The sequence below is a fragment of the Coregonus lavaretus genome (assembly GCF_964263955.1).
Source record: "Coregonus lavaretus genome assembly, chromosome: 26".
Lineage (NCBI taxonomy): Eukaryota > Metazoa > Chordata > Actinopteri > Salmoniformes > Salmonidae > Coregonus > Coregonus lavaretus.
In genome coordinates, this window is record NC_140013.1 from 27,238,013 (window position 1) to 27,252,264 (window position 14,252).

Here is a 14,252-nt window from a genome sequence, read left to right on the forward strand (position 1 = left end):
AGAGAGAGAGAGAGAGAGAGAGAGAGAGAGGTAGGTAGGTAATCTCACCTGTACAGTGTGACGGGTGGGTTAGCCTTGGCCGAGCAGTGGAACTTGACCAGGTTTCCTTCCAGAATGGGCTGAGGCTCCACTGACAGATTCACAAGTGGCAAATCTGTATGGACACACACCAGAGACAGACGACCAATTATAAAAGACCCCCGTAACAACCTAACAGTAATCTAGGGCTGTTGCAAAAACTTGCTTGCCATTTTCATTTACCAAATAGACCAGCATATCCCCCCTATAGTAGCTTGGCACCTAAAACCCTCACAAACTTTTACAGATGCACAATTGAGAGCATCATGTCACCGCAGGGCTGTATCACCGCCTGGTACGGCAACTGCACTGCCCGCAACTGCCGGGCTCTCCAGAGGGTGGTGCAGTCTGCCGAACTCATTACGGGGGACAAACTACCTGCCCTCCAGGACACCTACAGCACCCGATGTCACAGGAAGGCCAAAAAGATCATCAACCACCGAGCCACCGCCTATTCACCCCGCTATCATCCAGACGGCGAGGTCAGTACAGGTGCATCAAAGCTGGGACCGAGAGACTGAAAAACAGCTTCTATCTCAAGGCCATCAGACTGCTAAATAGCCATCACTAGCACATTAGAGGCTGCTGCCTATTGAAATCACTGGCCACTTTACATTTACATTTTAGTCATTTAGCAGACACTCTTATCCAGAGCAACTTACAGTTAGTCCTTTTTTTTTTTTTTTTTTTTTTCATACCCCCGTGGGAAACAAACCCACAACCCTGGCATTGCAAACACCATGCTCTACCAACTGAGCTATGTCCCTGCCGGCCATTCCCTCCCCTACCCTGGATGACACTGGGCCAATTGTGCACCGCCCCATGGGTCTCCCGGTCGCGGCCGGCTACGACAGAGCCTGGATTCAAACCAGGATCTCTAGTTTCACAGCTAGCACTGCGATGCAGTGCCTTAGACCACTGCACCATTTTAAGAAATGGAACACTAGTCACTTTAATAATGTTTACATATCTTGCACTACTCATCTCATATGTATATACTGTATTCTATAATATTCTACTATATCTTAGTCCATGCCGCTCTGTCATTGCTTGTCCATATATGTACATATTCTTAAATTCCATTCCTTACTTAGATTTGTGTGTATTGGGTATATGTTGTGAAATTGTTAGATATTACTTGTTACATATTACTGCACTGTCGGAGTTAGAAGCACAAGCATTTCGCTACACCCGCAATAACATCTGCTAAACATGTGTATGTGACAAATAAAAATTGATTTGATTTGATGTGTTGTGTGATATTTTAACAGATGTGGAAATATACTACCTATACTTTTTTTAAATGTTCATTAGAGACATTAACCTCTTAAGGATCGGACCCTTTTTTTCAATTTTTGCCTAAAATGACATACCCAAAACTGCCTGTAGCTCAGGACCTGAACCAAGGATATACATATTATTGTTACCATTTCAAAGGAAACACTTTGAAGTTTAAATTAATGTAGTAGAATATAACACATTAGATCTGGAAAAGATAATACAAACAAAAAACATGCGTTTTCTATTTATTTGTTTGTTCCATCATCTTTGAAATGCAAGAGAAAGGCCACAATATAATATTGCAGTTTAGGCGCAATTTAGATTTTGGCCACTAGATGGCTGCAGTGTGTGTGCAAAGTTTCAGATTGATCCAGTGAAGCGTTGCAAGACTGGACTATTTTGTATCAAGTCTGCCCAAATGTGCCGAATTGGTCAATTGATACATTTTCAAGTACATAACTATAGACAACATACAGAAATGACATGGTAATACAAAATGTAAGTTTACACACTCCCAGGAATGTCATACATGATGGACCATTAGCTTATACACTAACTTTCACACATCTAGATGGCCAAGTGGGGTGGGTGTGGAGCCAGAGACAGCAGGGGTTCAAACTGTAGAACCCAGTTCCTACATTTGACTATAAAAATGGATTTGATCAAACAAAACGATGCTACATTTTATCTCTGGGACCTTAGGATGACAAATCAGAGCAAGATTACTGAATGTAAGTACATTATTTACCTTCAGAGGTGAATGTATCAAACCAGTTGCCCTGATAAGTTTTTTTGTTGTTGTGCACTCTCCTCAAACAATAGCATGGTCTTTTTTCACTGTAATAGCTACTGTAAATTGGACAGTGCAGTTAGATTAAAAAGAATTTAAGCTTTCTGCCCATATAAGACATGTCCTGGAAAGGTTGTTGTTACTTACAACAGCAATGCTAATCACATTAGCGCACGTTAGCTCAACCATCCCGTATACGGGACACCGATCCCGTAGAGGTTAAAAAGCAGAAAAACACAGGAAATCAAAGCAAATAATGCAACTCTTGATAATGAGTTTTTCAGTAACTGGCAATTTGCAAATAAGGATGAACTGAAACAGTGATTTGCCCGCTAAGCACTCCATTATAATTACAATAATAAATAAACACTGAGATAGACACAATTAAAAATACATAGATGATGTTAATTCAATAAACAGTAATTAAATGTGTCTAAAGGTATAGCATTCTTTTTGAAGATACATTTTAATCGCTTTTCATCTCTGGGTGGCAAATGGTGTATCCTCCACTTCGGTCCCCCTTTATGTTCAGATAAAACATTTCAAATATGGCAAGCTATTTTTCAATTAAGTCCAGCATTGATGAAAGGGCCATTGGGATAGCCTGTAAAGTATGTAAATAATGGAGGGCCAAAAGTCCTCATCAAACACTGGCAATCTGAGTGATAAAAAACTATGGCCTTTCAGCAGTATAAGCTCCATCTCTGAACATCATGGGGCGACTCAAAGGTTGTCTGATATCACTAATGGAACACGGCAGCCACGAGCATGGCCCCTCTCACCTTTCTCTACGTCCGCTGCTTCAATTCAAATAGACTACTGCCTCTTAACTTCTACTGTGGCAACTGTCCAAGCATTTTCCATTTCTAGCTTTATATGTAGATTGCTTTTAATACAATCAAGTTCTAGATTTAACTTTGCTTGATGAAATCTAACAAAACTCTGCTGTGAAAGAGGGCAGCATGAAAGCTAGAGGGGAATTCTCTCTGAGTGCATATCCATAAATCATATGACTAATCAAATATATAGTGGGTTCCCAAATTATTGACACCCTTTTTTGTATTTGTATTTATTAAGGATCCCCATTAGTTCCTGCCAAGGCAGCAGCTACTCTTCCTGGGGTCTAGCAACATTAGGCAGTTGCATAGAATTGAAAATATTACATTACATTACATTTCATAACACTTTACCCAATATATTTAGCGTGTTCCCTCAGGCCGCTACTCCACTATCACATATGTACAATACAACATCCATGTGTAAGTGTGTGTAGAGTGCGTGTTTTATCATGTGTATGTGTGTCTGTTTCTGTGTGTCTCTTCACAGTCCCCGCTGTTCCATAAGGTGTATTTTATCTGTTTATTTTTTCAATCTGATTCTACTGCTTGCATCAGTTACCTGATGTGGAATAGAGTTCCATGTAGCCATGGCTCTATGTAGTACTGTACGCCTCCCATAGTCTGTTCTTGACTTGGGGATTGTGAAGAGACCTTTGGTGGTATGTCTTGTGGGGTATGCATGGGTGTCCGAGCTGTGTGCTAGTAATTTAAACATACACCTCGGTGCATTCAGCATGTCAACACTTCTTATGAAAGTAGTGATGAAGTTAATCTCTCCTCCACTTTGAGCCATGAGAGATTTACATGCATATTATTAATGTTAGCTCTCCGTGTACATTTAAGGGCCAGGAGTGCTGCCCTGTTCTGAGCCAATTGTAATTTTCAGAGGTCTCTCTTTGTGGCACCTGACCACACGACTGAACAGCAGTCCAGGTGCAACAAAACTATAGCCTGTAAAACCTGCCTTGTTGATAGTGTTGTTAAAAAGGCAGAGCAGCGCTTTATTATGGACAGACTTCTCCCCATCTTAGCTACTGCTGTATCAACATGTTTTGACCATGACAGTTTACAATTCAGGGTTACTCCAAGCTGTTTAGTCACCTCAACTTGCTCAATTTCCACATTATTTATTACAATATTTAGTTGAGGTTTAGGGTTTAGTGAATGATTTGTCCCAAATACAATGCTTTAGTTTTTGAAATATTTAGGACTAACTTATTCCTTGCCACCCATTCTGAAACTAACTGCAGCTCTTTGTTGAGTGTTGCAGTGATTTCACTCACTGTAGTAGCTGACGTGTACAGTGTTGAGTCATCCGCATACATAGACACACTGGCTTTACTCAAGGCTAGTGGCATGTCATTAGTAAAGATTGGAAAAAGTAAGGGGCCTAGAAAGCTGCCCTGGTGAATTTTTGATTCCACCTAGATTATGTTGGAGAGGCTTCAATGTTATGTTAGACAGGTAACTCTTTATCCACAATATAGCAGGGGGTGTAAAGCCATAACACATACGTTTTTCCATCAGCAAGCTATGATCGATAATGTCAAAAGCCGCACTGAAGTCTAAGCAAACAGCTCCCACAATCCTTTTATCATCAATTTCTCTCAGCCAATCATCAGTCATTTGTGTAAGTGCTGTGCTTGTTGAATGTCTTTCCCTATAAGCGTGCTGAAAGTCTGTTGTCAATTTGTTTACAATAAAATAGCTTTGTATCTGGTCAAACACCATTTCTTTCAAAAGTTTACCAAGGGTTGGTAACAGGCTGATTGGTCGGCTATTTGAGCCAGTAAAGTAACAACATAGGAATCACTACAAAACGTATTGTATACACAATATTAGGCCCAGCCTTTGGAACTTTGGTTTTCCAAGATATGGCTACTATATTGTGATCACTACATCCAATGGATTTGAAGCAAATTTCTGCAGCATTAGTAAAGATGTGATCAATACATGATTTAATTCCTGTACTGTTTGTAAATACCCTGTTAGGTTGACTGATAACCTGAACCAGGTTGCAGGCACTAGTTACAGTTTGAAGCTTTTTATTGAGTGGGCAACTTGATGAAAGCGAGTCAATATTTAAATCACCCAGAAAATATACCTCTCTGTTGATACTACATACATTATCAAGCATTTCACACATGTTATCCAGATACTGACTCTTTGCACTTGGTGGTCTATAGCAGCTTCCCACCAGAATGGGCTTTAGGTGAGGCAGATGAACCTGCATCCATATTCCTTAACAGTATTTAACATGAGATCCTCTCTAAGCTTTACAGGACTGTGGTTGTGAATATAAACGGCAACACCTCCACCTTTGGCATTTCTGTCATTTCTGTATGTATTATAACCATGTTGTCACGGATTCTGCCGAGGCTGCTCCTCCTCCTTGCTCGGGCAGGCTTCGGCGTTCGTCGTCCCCGGAGTACTAGCTGCCACCGCTGGATGTTTCGATAGTTGTTTGGTCTAGTCTTGTGTGTGCACCTGTTTCGTATTGAGTTTTGATTATGTCACCTATAAGTTTCCCTTTTGGTTTGTTTGCAGTTGTGTGTAATTGTCCGCTTGTCCGTTCGGTGTCTCGTGTATGTTTAGTATTTACGCGTGTGTGCGTAATCGTTCGCCTCCTTTGTTTTTGAGGCCTTTGTTTTCCCTGTGCTTTATTTAGTAAAGACATGTTGGATTGAACCTCCTTGTCCTGCGCTTGACTCCACAACTGCATCCACATCCGAACTCTGACACACATATTGGTACCACCTTATCATCAAAGGTATTATCTAAGTGAGTTTCAGAGATTGTCAGAATATGAATGTCATCTGTTACTAGCAAATTATTGATTTCATGAACCTTGTGTCTTAAGCTACATATGTTAACATGGGCTATTTTTAACACTTTTCTGGGATGCTTGATTGCTTTCATTGCTTTATTGGGAAGCTTAGCAGAAGTAGACATGCTCATGTTCTTTATGTTAGTGCAGGGTGAGCTGCACACAGTGGACTTCCTACTAGGGCACACCGGCTCAGTGCTAACAGTATAATTTTGGTTCATTGGCACATGATTACTGCATATAATAGCTGTAGGATCAGCAGAGGCATTAAGGGGAGTTAGAGGGACATACATTAGGTTACTTACATTGTGTCTTCCAACACCCCTGGGATAATGTACATTTGCTGAAGCATTATGGCAACTCAGCGACACAATGGTAGGGATTAACTGAGCTGGGCTAGGGTCATTGATAAGTCATTGTCTCAACGCAGCCTTATAATGCTGTGAAAGGATCCAGGAACCCAAATGATTTGGGTGGATCCCATCCTCCTTATAAAACGAGCTTTGTTTCCAGAAGTTATCAAAATTGTCAATACATGTTACACCCACAGAGCTGCAATAGTCTCGTAGCCAGTTATGGAGGGCTAAATGTCTGCTGAAACGTTCAATTCCACAATTTAGGGAGGGCACATGGCCAGATATTATGGGGTGTTTGTTAGTGTCAATCAGAGACCCAATCAGTTCTTTAAAATCCATCTTCAGCTGTTCTGAGCTGCCCTTCATAATGCCATTGAATCCCACATGAACTATGATAGACTCAATTTCCTGATGCAGGTTTAAATGTTTGGGAGCAGCTTATTGATGTCCTGTACTCGTGCTCCTGAATATAATAACGTTTTTGCTCCAGGGACTGAGACATTTCTCACCATTGAACTGCCCAATACAACGGCCGGAGAAGGGGATGGAGAATTCCGCCCATTCCTACCCCTCACAAAATTAATTGAACCTTTCATGGGCCCATGAGAAACAGTATAGCATATGCCCGGTGCTCCGGATGATAGGTCCAGAATTGAAATTTGCAGAATTGAAATTTGCTTGCTAAGGATAGCCACCTCATTCCTGTAATCCTCCACAAGCAAACAATTGCTGCATTGGAACTCCGGATTGTCAATATTGTCCCAGATAAGAGCATAATAAATACAGCTTCTACAGTGCTGGAAACGTTTGTTAGCTATTCCAGGCGAAGTGGGCTCCATTGCAAACTAGCTAGCAAGCTACAGTGGCTTGCGAAAGTATTCATCCCCATTGGCATTTTTCCTATTTTGTTGCCTTACAACCTGGAATTAAAATTGATTTTTTGAGGGTTTGTACCATTTGATTTACACAACATGCCTACTACTTTGAAGATGCAAAATATTTTTTTTGTGTGAAACAAACTTGAGCGTGCATAACTATTCACCCACCCAAAGTCAATTATTTGTAGAGCCACCTTTTGCAGCAATTACAGCTGCAAGTCTCTTGGGGTATGTCTCTACAAGCTTGGCACATCTAGCCACTGGGATTCTTGCCAATTCTTCAAGGCATAACTGCTCCAGATCCTTCAAGTTGGATGGGTTCCACTGGTGTACAGCAATCTTTAAGTCATATCACAGATTCTCAATTGGATAGAGGTCTGGGCTTTGACTAGGCCATTCCAAGACATTTTAATGTTTCCCCTTAAACCACTCGAGTGTTGCTTTAGCAGTATGCTTAGGGTCATTGTCCTGCTAGAAGGTGAACCTCCGTACCAGTCTCACATCTCTGGAAGACTGAAACAGGTTTCCCTCAAGAATTTCCCTGGTGTTCTCTGGGTGATGAGAGGTGTTGGGTTTGCGCCAGACATAGCGTTTTCCTTGATGGCCAAAAAGCTCAATTTTAGACTCAACTGACCAGAGTACCTTCTTTCATATGTTTAGGGAGTCTCCCACATGGCTTTTGGCGAACGCCAAACGTGTTTGCTTATTTTTTTCTTTAAGCAATGGCTTTTTTCTGGCCACTCTTCCGTAAAGCCCAGCTCTGTGGAGTGTACGTCTTAAAGTGGTCCTATGGACAGATACTCCAATCTGCGCTGTGGAGCTTTGCAGCTCCTTCAGGGTTATCTTTGGTCTCTTTGTTGCCTCTCTGATTAATGCCCTCCTTGTCTGGTCCGTAAGTGTTGGTGGGCGGCCCTCTCTTGGCAGGTTTGTTGTGGTCCCATATTCTTTAAATTTTGTTATAATGGATTTAATGGTGCTCCGTGGGATGTTCAAAGTTTCAGATATTTTTTTTATAACCCAACCCTGATCTGTACTTCTCCACAATTTTGTCCCTGACCTGTTTGGAGAGCTCCTTGGTCTTCATGGTGCCGCTTGCTTGGTGGTGCACCTTGCTTAGTGTTGTGTCAGATTCTGGGGCCTTTCAGAACAGGTGTACATATACTGAGATCATGTGACAGATCATTTGACACTTAGATTGCACACAGGTGGACTTTATTTAACTAATTATGTGACTTCTGAAGGTAATTGGTTGCACCAGATCTTATTTAGGGGCTTTTTTTTCATTTCACTTCACCAATTTGGACTATTTTGTGTATGTCCATTAAATGAAATTCAAATAAAAATAAATTTAAATTACAGGTTGTAATGCAACAAAATAGGAAAAACGCCAAGGAGGATGAATACTTTTGCAAGGCACTGTACCTACAGGTGATGACACAAACACTTAAGAACAAAATACAAATAAAACTTTGACAACTCGACAACGTTCTCATTCACCATTATTCACGATTCATAAAGTAAACTTTTGACTACTTTATTTATAAGAATCTTTAGGTGTGTCAATAATTTGAATCCTACTTTTTTGAGAAAAAAAGTATTACTTGTTAAATAAAATATAATTTCACTTTTTTTTGCATACAATATAGCTTGGTATTTGAGTAATTTATTTTATACAGTCATTACGGTACATCTACTTGAAAAGAGAAATGCAAGATGATGATTGCAGTTGCTATGGCAGGATTTTGTTTCCAATGATAGGTGTGGTTTGACCCTACAGCATACAGACAAATACATGAATGAGGAATGATAGATATGTGCAGCAAGATGTTACAACATCATTATTTCAAACTGGAAAGGTTCAAAGCCTCTACAGACCATAGACCTCCCTAGCTTTAAACTTTGAGAAAGTAGAATAATTACACATCTGTCGTTATGTAATTTGGAGATCCTTGGGCACATTACCAAAGTAGCAAAGAGAAATACGGAGATCCCATGGGGTTGGAGTTGGTTTGGTGCAGGTGCAGTAAACATCCAATTGGATGGTGTCATGTCTTCATGTGCTCTGTGTCCATTTACACTAAAGTAACATCTAGGGGCCCAGTTAATTGGATGCAGCGGTAACAGTGTGGTGGGCTGTGGGCACAGCTACTAGCAGAGAGAACAGCCCAATCCTCCCATCGTTGTAGCTGTAGGGAGATGGTTCATGTGAGCGTGAGTTATGTGTGTATGTTTCTGTGTGTGTGTTCTTGTGTACAAGTGTTCATACTTCCCTCTGTGTATGTGTGGGCATGGAGAGGAAATCCACTGTGCTGAAATCCACTGTGCTGTTTGCCCTGTGGGTGTGCAGCTGGTCTAGGCAAGCTCAGCTGCCAACGCCCCCAGAGGGAGGGTGGTCCAGGTGCCATGCTTACCCCTCATCTGCTCCCTCGACTTTTTGGGACACTATGCCCTCTTACAAACACACAACAACCCACACACCTGTGCCAGGTCTCTCCTGCAGGCCAATAAAGGTAGGAACAACATGCTGGATCCTGGAAGACACCAGGCCATCATTAACATGAACCTAGGCCAAGCTGTGAGCAGCAGTGTTAGCAGCAGGGTAGGTGTGTAGCACTATGGCTGGCTAATTGGGCGTACAAAGACGCGTGCAGAGGGAACTGCAGAGAGGCAGAATGTTAGATGTGGAGGTGGTGGCAGTGTACAATGCTACTCTGCTTTGTGGTGGGAGCTTTTCCATGGGCCTACTACCTCGACAACATTATCCTAATCGTGTGCTTGGACTCTGTAATACCTAACTTTACTGTGAGTGAGATCTAAGGACATCTTGGCCCATTGCTGTCTTTTATTACTGATTGGGCCAGGGAGTTCTTTGAAGCCAATCAGCCTGTGAAGACTGACCCTCCCTGAATGAGAGAAGCACCCAAGTGTTATGAGATGTTGTGGCATAATGCCATGATGTATTTCGCAAGTGAATAAGATGGCGTAGCAGTGCGGTCGTGTATTCTGTAGTGTGCTCGTGTAAATAGCCTGTTTTTTTTTTTTTTTTGTCTTTTTCGTATATATTTCTCAATCTCACTTTTCATCCTTCAACTAAATATACTTTCCTGCAACACGCCTCACCCAATGTGGAACGGATTCTATTATTTCTTATACCTTTTTATATAGAACTGGCTGACACTAGCCAGCTAGCCAGCTAACTAGCTACTTGCGCGCTACTTGCTATTAGCCACCATTAGCGGTTTTCACCATTGTCCGTGGCCTGCACTAACTACCAGCCAGCTCTAGCCTGGACAATTGTCGGCCAGTCTGCACAGCACGCTATCGACTCAGAACATATTGGATTTTCTGCCGGAATCACTGAATCACTGGACCTTTAACACCGGATCATCGCAACTAGCTAGCTGCAACCGAATGGATGTTGTTGTTGGCTAATCACTACTGTCCCGAAGCTAGCACCAGTTAGCCTTGAGCTAGCCTCGAGCCAGGCCCATCTCCCGGCTATCTACCTCTCTGTCAACCGGACGGGACCTCCTAGTGTCGACACGGAGCACCGGCGATCCATCAAGACTGGTCTGCCGATGTAATCGCCTGATGTGGTTTCAACAGGCTTCCCGTTGCGACGACCTTGAAGATCCATCTGCTAGCCCCGGCCCGCTAGCACACGCAATCAACAGTCGTGCCTCCTGCTCGCCTGTGCCGTAGCAGCCATCAAACTTGCTCCCGGACTCACCTATTGCTGTTCACTGGACCTTATGATCACTCAGCTACACAGCTGATGCCTGCTGGACTGTTCCTTTACACAGTACCCCATCCTGTTTATCTGTCCTTTTAATCTGTTTAGCCTCAGCCCAAACTTTCGTCGTCATTGCCAGTTGATGTCTTAGCTCTTTCGAATAACACCTGTGATTGCTTTATGCCTCTCTCCCATGTCAATATGCCTTGCCTATTGCTGTTTCGGTTAGTTCTTATTATACAATTTCACTGTAGAGCCCCCAGTCCCGCTCAACCTGCCTCAGATAGCTCCTTTGTCACACCCCCCACACACGCGAAGACCGGCTCAATCAGTGCCTCCAGTGATGCTATCTCTTTCATCGTTACCCAACGCTTAGGTTTACCTCCACTGTACTCATATCCTTCCATATCCTTGTCTGTACATAATGTCCTGAATCTATTCTACAACGCATGGAAATCTGCCCCTTTTATTCTCTGTACCCAATGCACTAAAAGACCAGTTCTTAAAGCCTTTAGCCGTATCCTTATTCTACTCCTCCTCTGTTCCCCTGGTGATGTAGAGGTTAACCCAGGCCCTGTAGCTCCCAGTATCACTCCTACTCCCCAGGCGCTATCATTTGTTGACTTCTGTAACCGTAAAAGCCTTGGTTTCTTACATGTTAGCATCAGAAGCCTCCACCCTAAGTTTGAGTTATTCACTGTGTTAGCACACTCCGCCAACCCTGATGTTCTAGCAGTGTTTGATTCCTGGCTTAGGAAGGCCACCAAAAGCTCTGACATTTCCATCCCCAACTACAAAATGTTCCGTCTAGATAGAACTGCCAAAGGGGGCAGAGTTGCAATCTAATGTAGAGATAGCCTGCAGAGCTCTATCATACTATCCAGGTCTGTGCCCAAACAGTTTGAGCTTCTACTTCTAAAAATCCACCTTTCCAGAAATAAGTCTCTCACTGTTGCCGCTTGCTACAGACCCCCCTCAGCCCCCAGCTGTGCCCTGGACACCATATGTGAATTGATTTCCCCCCCATCTATCCTCAGAGTTCGTACTGCTTGGTGACCTAAACTGGGATATGCTTAACACCCCGGCCGTCCTACAATCTAAACTAGATGCCCTCAATCTCACACAAATTATCAAGGAACCTACCAGGTACAACCCTAAATCCGTAAATATGGGCACCCTCATAGATATCATCCTGACTAATTTACCCTCGAAATACACCTCCGCTGTCTTCAACCAGGATCTCAGTGATCACTGCCTCATTGCCTGCATCCGTAATGGGTCCGCGGTCAAACGACCACCCCTCATCACTGTCAAACGCTCCCTAAAACACTTCAGCGAGCAGGCCTTTCAAAGTGACCTGGCCCGGTATCCCGGATGGATATTGACCTCATTCCGTCAGTATAGGATGCCTGGTTGTTCTTTAAAAGTGCTTTCCTCTCCATCAAAATTCAGAACTAAGAACAGATATAGCCCCTGGTTCACCCCAGACTTGACTGCCCTTGACCAGCACAAAATCATCCTGTGGCGTACTGCATTAGCATTGAACAGCCCCTGTGATATGCAACTTTTCAGGGAAGTCAGGAACAAATACACAATCAGTTAGGAATGCAAAGGCTAGCTTTTTCAAACCAAAATGTGCATCCTGTAGCACTAACTCCAAAAAGTTAAGGCTAGACAATCTGGTTTCTAAAATTAGCCACCAAAATTGTAGCAACCCTTGTTACTAGCCTGTTCAACCTCTCTTTCGTATCATCTGAGATCCCCAGATATTGGAAAGCTGCCGTGGTTATCCCCTTCTTCAAAGGGGATGACACTCTAGATCCAAACTGTTACAGACCTATATCCATCCTGCCCTGCCTTTTGAAAGTATTTGAAAGCCAAGTTAACAAACAGATCACCAACCATTTCGAATCCCACCGAACCTTCTCCGCTATGCAATCTGGTTTCCGAGCTGGTCATGGGTGCACCTCAGCCACGCTCAAGGTCCTAAACAATATTATTACCACGATCGATAAAAGACAGTACTGTGCAGACGTCTTCATCGACCTGGCCAAGGCTTTCGACTCTGTCAATCACTGCATTCTTATTGGCAGACTAAATAGCCTTGGTTTCTCAAATGACTGCCTCGCCTGGTTCACCAACTACTTCTCAGATAGAGTTCAATGTGTCAAATCAGAGGGCCTGTTGTCTGGACCTCTGGCAGTCTCTATGGGGTGCAACAGGGCTCAATTCTCGGGCCGACTCTATTCTCTGTGTATATCAATGATGTTGTTCTTGCTGCTGGTGACTCTCAGATCCACCTCTACGCAGACAACACAATTTTGTAAACATCTGGCCCCTCATTGGACACTGTGTTAAAAAACCTCCAAAAGAGTTTTAATGCCATACAACACTCCTTCAGTAGCCTCCAACTGCTCTTAAACGCTAGTAAAACTAAATACATGCCTTTCAATCGAACGCTGCTTGCACCCGCCCGCCCGACTAGAATCACTACTCTCGGCGGGTCTGACTTAGAATATGTGGACAACTACAAATACCTAGGTGTCTGTTTAGACCGTAAACTCTACTTTCAGACTCACATTAAGCATCTCCAATCCAAAGTTAAATCTAGAATCTCATGCTAGATGCTGCCAAACATGCCCTCGTAAAACTGACTATCCTACCGATCCTTGACTTCGGCGATGTCTTTTATAAAATAGCCTCCAACACTCTACGTAGCAAATTGGACGTAGTCTATCACAGTGCCATCCGTTTTGTCACCAAAGCCCCATATACTACCCACCATTGTGACCTGTACGCTCTCGTTGGCTGGCCCTCACTACATATTCGTCGCCAATCCCACTGGCTCCAGGTCATCTATAAATCTCTGCTAGGCAAATCCCCACCTTATCTTAGCTCATTGGTCACCATAGCAACACCCACCCGTAGTATGCGCTCCAGCAGGTATATCTCACTGGTCATCCCCAAAGCCAACACCTCCTTTGGCCGCCATTCCTTCCAGTTCTCTGCTGCTAATGACTGGAACGAACTGCAAAAATCTTTGAAGCTGGAGACTTATCTCCCTCATTAACTTTAAGCATCAGTTGTCAGAGCAGCTTACCAATCACTGCACCTGTGCACAGCCCATCTGTAATTAGCCCACCCAACTACCTCATCCCCATATTGTTATTTATTATCACTCCAGTGTTAATACTAAATTGTAATTATTTTGCACTATGGCCTAATTATTGCCTTACCTCCATAACTTACTACATTTGCACACACTATATATAGATTTTCTATTGTGTTATTGACTGTATGTTTTGTTTATCCCATGTGTAAATCTGTGTTGTTGTTGTTTTTATCGCACTGCTTTGCTTTATCTTGGCCAGGTCGCAGTTGTAAATGAACTTGTTCTCAACTGGCCTACCTGGTTAAATAAAGGTGAAATTAAAAAAAAGCTACTTGGCTCTTCTGCTTGGATAGCTTTG

General features: G+C 42.8%; 1 protein-coding gene across 1 annotated transcript in view; it reads right to left on the reverse strand.

The window, feature by feature from the left end:
• Positions 1–14,252, reverse strand: part of LOC311101300 (kin of IRRE-like protein 3) — a gene marked incomplete at both ends in the record, with an annotated part of 80,970 nt that overhangs the window by 22,813 nt on the left and 43,905 nt on the right. Inside the window, one exon of the mRNA XM_084142428.1 lies at positions 49–154. Within this exon, the coding sequence (XP_083998554.1) occupies positions 49–154 (106 nt within the window). The remainder of the gene's footprint in view (positions 1–48; positions 155–14,252) is intronic.